Raw genomic sequence first — 4,326 nt, forward strand, 5'->3', positions numbered from 1 at the left:
CAATGTTTGGCTAATGTGCAACAAGCACGTTCGACGGAATAGCATCATTCATAATGGCGCGCACCTAAAAAGGTTTAAAGAAATGCAATGTTTGGCAGGACACGTTGTCTCACAAGGCGCACTGGATCGAGGTAGACTCTGCAAAGCATCAACAGTCGTGTAGCCGCAAATGCCCTCTGTTCTTACCACGGTTGGGTAGCTATGAGTTATGTGAGCAATTAGTCCATATTAACGGAAGATGGTATCGGCTGGTGATCGTTTTCCGAACTGTTTCGTTACGTTTGATGGATCTCGCACTAATCTGAAAACTTTGCGAAAAGCCGGCCTCTTTTTTGGCGTGACCTCCTGCTTTGATCCAGTTTCGGACGACATCGTTAGGAGTTATGTCGCTGAGCTGGACGCTCTGAGAGCGTTTGTGCACTACGTCTGCTGCGTGGTGGTGGCGGACATCAACACGACTAGTCAATGGGCAGCAACTCTGCAAGCTCCCAGCGGCCTCAGGTTCTTGGCAGACCCCAACGGGGATTTGTGCAGAGCAATTGGAACATTGAAGTCCTTTGACGTGGAGGGCCTTGGTCTGAAGACGCAGGCATTCAGCTGCATCGTTGATCGAGATTTGGAGATATTGTGGGTGACCTCCGACCCAAAGGAGGTTACTCCTGCTACGGCGCTGACCCATCTCCGCAAGCATCCTCACATGAAACGATCATTCACCCAAGCCCACGCGGCACTCCGAGAGGCCGCGACGCTGGCTAGACTACGATCTCACTCTCCGTATTCCAAACGTCGCGAAGGCTGCGCAATTCTGACGAAGGACGGTCAAGTCTTCCAGGGCAGTACTTTCGAGAACTGCGCTTACCCCAACTCCATCTCTGCAGTGAAGGCGGCGGTGATCAGTGCCATATCCGGAGGCGCGTCGGCCTTCGAGATGGCGTGTTTCGCGGGACAATCTGCTGAGGATGTGTCGTTCCCCTCCGGAAGTGACCGTGAACTGCTCGCGGCGCTCGGCGACGTGCAGATCCTCTGTGCGTGTGGGCGGGAGGACGCTTACGAGTTCACCTCAAGCTACAAGCTGCTTCCTGGCATGGGCGCCGGCACCCCGCAGTTCCTGCAACCGCGTGAGTGGCCTGACTTTAACTACACCGACTACTCGAAGGCGGCCGCCGTCGACCTCGCGGAGGAGGACGCGGCACTCTGCGAGCGCGCGATCGAAATGTGCACTAGCGTCTTCGTACCAATTTCCCACTTCCCTGTCGGAGCGGCCGTACGCACGGACGTCGGCGTGTTCGGCGGATCCAACGTGGAGCTGCAGCCGCTGGACTTGGGAACCTGTGCCGAACGTTCCGCACTGTGCACTGCGGTGGCGAATGGCGCCACTGGAGTGCATGCGATCGCGGTGGTAGGGCCGCTGGCGCGGAGCGCGGTCTCGCCGTGTGGCGCTTGCCGTCAGAACCTCGTCGAGTGGGGCGAATTCCCCTTGTTCATGATTACTCTGGATCACCAAAGCAAATTATGGACTGTACATAAGCACACCTCATTGAGTATCCTTCCATTGGCCTTTACACCCGCCGAACTTGGGGGCTAGTGTCGCAGGATGTGTTGGTGTCCATAAAAAATGTTATGAAAAAGGGCAAGACTGTACAGTATGAAAAAGGGCGAGTGACGCTCGCCCCTCAACAAGTACGTCGAAGAATATATGACATGTTAAAAATTCCATATTGCTCAAGGAAGAAATGAGCAGTCTTGGGAGGTCCCGGACGGCTGAGTGCGCAGAAGATCAAGATATTCGTCAAGAAGGAGGTGACGTGACGGCGTCAAGAGAAACCCCGAATCGGACCCGTATAGAGGTCATGTGGTGGACGGGTATACAGCTCACAGTGACTAAGAACACACCGAACCTTGGAAGGGAAGACCGCCACCCCCAAGGTCCACAACACCAAGCACAAGCCCGGATTGGCGCTTCTGCATTGACTTCAGACCCCTCAACTAGGCAATGCAGACGATTGTCTGGTGGAGGGGACGGCCCCTTTATGGAATTTCAAGACGTGCTCAAAAACTACAGATTACGTTCTGCACTTGGAGATAGTCCTCTGCTACTTCCGAGACCACCAAGGATTCCTGTGCTAGCCCTGATCAACCGAACATGATCTTTAAGCTGCTAGAGGCCTTCCCTCTCATGAGGCCCCACGGATCTGAGCGGCACAGGAATCCTTGGCGATCGAGCGGCACAAGGGGAATTGTCCATAAACTCATTCAATAGACTGTCCAAGATTGTCTTCGAAAAAGCTTTTGAACAAAACTGGGAAGAAGTGATCGAAATCACGAAAGATTATTGATGGCCCACGGATCTCGCCTCAGCCGCAGTTGTCTCCATCGGAGATATACTACACAACGGCTCTAAGGACTTGAAGCGTCGCGCTAAGATGCCCTACATAGGTCATCCGGTGAACGCGCACCCCGACCAAATCTGTGCCTACCTGAAGGACTTAAGGACTCCTACCCGAAGGAGCTCTCGCGAAGCTAAGGTTTAAGTTTAACACGAGAAAACGCGATGGAGTTTTATGACATATGTAAGGGATTGGAACTCCCCAATCCCTTGCATATGTCATTAGACTCCAGGGGAGTCACCTCTAATGGAGTCTAATGACATACGAATACTATGGGCACCTCTATCCGAGAGGGGTGTTTACCTACATCGACGATATCGTCATCTGGGGTGACGACATCTCTAAGGCGGTACGCATTGCTACATTGGGGTACAACTCGACGACGCAGGAAACCTTGAGCCCGAGATGCAGCTCTGGACCAAGGCAGCCATCCGCCGCGTGATCTGGTCACGCAAGCAAGAACGATGGCTGGAACGCATGCGTCTGTTGAACATCCCGGTCCATACCTGTGATGTCTGCTCCCGGCAGGTGACATCAAGTCACCGTTGCGTTCCCACTGGCCTAGCGGTCCCCGAGGACACTCTTCGTGGAAGGAGAGGCTGTGGACTACGTCTTCCGAAATTTCTGCAAGAGCTGCTCCATAAATGCCTTCAATAGGCTTTCCCAGGTGGTTTTTGAAAAGGCTTTCGAGCAGAACAAAGAGGAGGTGATGGCTATCACAACAGACTCTCTGAAAAGGAAGACTCTTATCACCCTGACCAATGATTTCACTTACACTCTCGCCCCTCGCCTACTTCGCCCTCGTGGCCATAGAAGGACAACAACAACGACAGATGAAGGAAGAACTGAAACAATATGATTACGAAGATCTAGGGTACCCTACCGACGCCGAGCGAGAGCTTCCGAAAGTAGAGATCCGGAGGATAATCCGCGAACGGAAGGAAGCAAAGTGGCTAGACCTCATGCGACAGAAAGGCGTCCCCCTCCACTCATGTCAAACATCCTAAATCGGCATCGCTGGCTGAGATCCGCGAGCAAATGCGGATGGTGACCGGTCGAGACGTGTCTGAGGGGGAGCCCAGAGACTTCGTTTTTCGAAGTTTTTGCACTTCGTGCTCGGTCAATGCCTTCAACAGGCTGTCAAAGGTGGTCTTTGAGAAGGCGCTGGAGCAAGACAGGGAAAAAGTAGTCACCATGACTAGAGACTACTTGATGAGTAAGACTCGCAGGCCAGAGGTCATCTACCGTGCCTACTTTAACGTTGAACTCTGATGACTAGAAGCCGAGGGCACGGTGGAACAAGAAAACGCGATGGAGTCTTCCCGCCATTACGAAGAACACGTACGCCACACTGACGAATTTTTACACGCTTACGCATGGTGTGGAAAACAGGAAGCCCCAGAAGCGGAGCTTGGACGCGCCCCCGCGTCAGGAGACGAGCCAGAGAAGGTAGTGGAACTCCTCGACACGAATGCCTCCGAGGAGGGGCAGGCGGCCCTACAGCAACTGTTGCGAAGATACGATGGGCTCTGGAGGGGGGAGCGACGAGGCTGCGCCCAGGTAATGAGCCATCGCATCTCCACCACCTCGGATCGCCCGATAGTCACGCGCCCCCGGTCAAAGAAGAACTCCGTTCCATGATGGACGCAGGGGTGATCGAGCCCTCCAACTCCCCGCACGCAAGCGAAGTCGTCTTGGTGAAGAAGAAAGATGGGGGTTGGAGGGTCTGCATAGACTTCCGCCAAGTTAACGACGTCACCGTCCCGGATCAGTACCCCCTGCCCCGGATTGCCGACCTCATCCGCGAGGTCCGGCAATCCCGTTACTTCGTGGCGCTCGACCTTCGGGCGGGTTACTGGCAGGTGAAGATGGAGCCCGACAGTGTTCCGTACACGGCTTTCCGGTGTACGGGCGGGCTGTACCAGTTCACGGTCATGCC

At 54.3% G+C, this 4,326-nt stretch overlaps 3 protein-coding genes across 3 annotated transcripts; all 3 read left to right on the plus strand.

Moving 5' to 3' along the window:
- Positions 1–238: 238 nt before the first annotated feature.
- Positions 239–1,585, plus strand: KVP18_004682 (uncharacterized protein; the record flags this gene model as incomplete). Its single annotated transcript, XM_067957544.1, has 1 exon — positions 239–1,585. The coding sequence occupies one exon, from the start codon at positions 239–241 to the stop codon at positions 1,583–1,585; it is 1,347 nt and encodes a 448-aa protein (XP_067811698.1).
- A 1,563-nt stretch (positions 1,586–3,148) lies between these two features.
- On the plus strand, positions 3,149–3,394 carry KVP18_004681 (uncharacterized protein; the record flags this gene model as incomplete). Its single annotated transcript, XM_067957543.1, has 1 exon — positions 3,149–3,394. One exon carries the CDS (start codon positions 3,149–3,151, stop codon positions 3,392–3,394), a length of 246 nt encoding a protein of 81 aa, XP_067811697.1.
- Positions 3,395–3,431: 37 nt separating this feature from the next.
- Positions 3,432–3,659, plus strand: KVP18_004680 (uncharacterized protein; the record flags this gene model as incomplete). Its single annotated transcript, XM_067957542.1, has 1 exon — positions 3,432–3,659. The coding sequence occupies one exon, from the start codon at positions 3,432–3,434 to the stop codon at positions 3,657–3,659; it is 228 nt and encodes a 75-aa protein (XP_067811696.1).
- Between the last annotated feature and the right edge of the window lie 667 nt (positions 3,660–4,326).

The sequence above is a fragment of a genome (genome assembly GCF_019968955.1).
Source record: "MAG: Porospora cf. gigantea A chromosome Unknown PgA_NODE_2007_length_4326_cov_406.202, whole genome shotgun sequence".
In the NCBI taxonomy this organism is placed as follows: domain Eukaryota; phylum Apicomplexa; class Conoidasida; order Eugregarinorida; family Porosporidae; genus Porospora; species Porospora cf. gigantea A.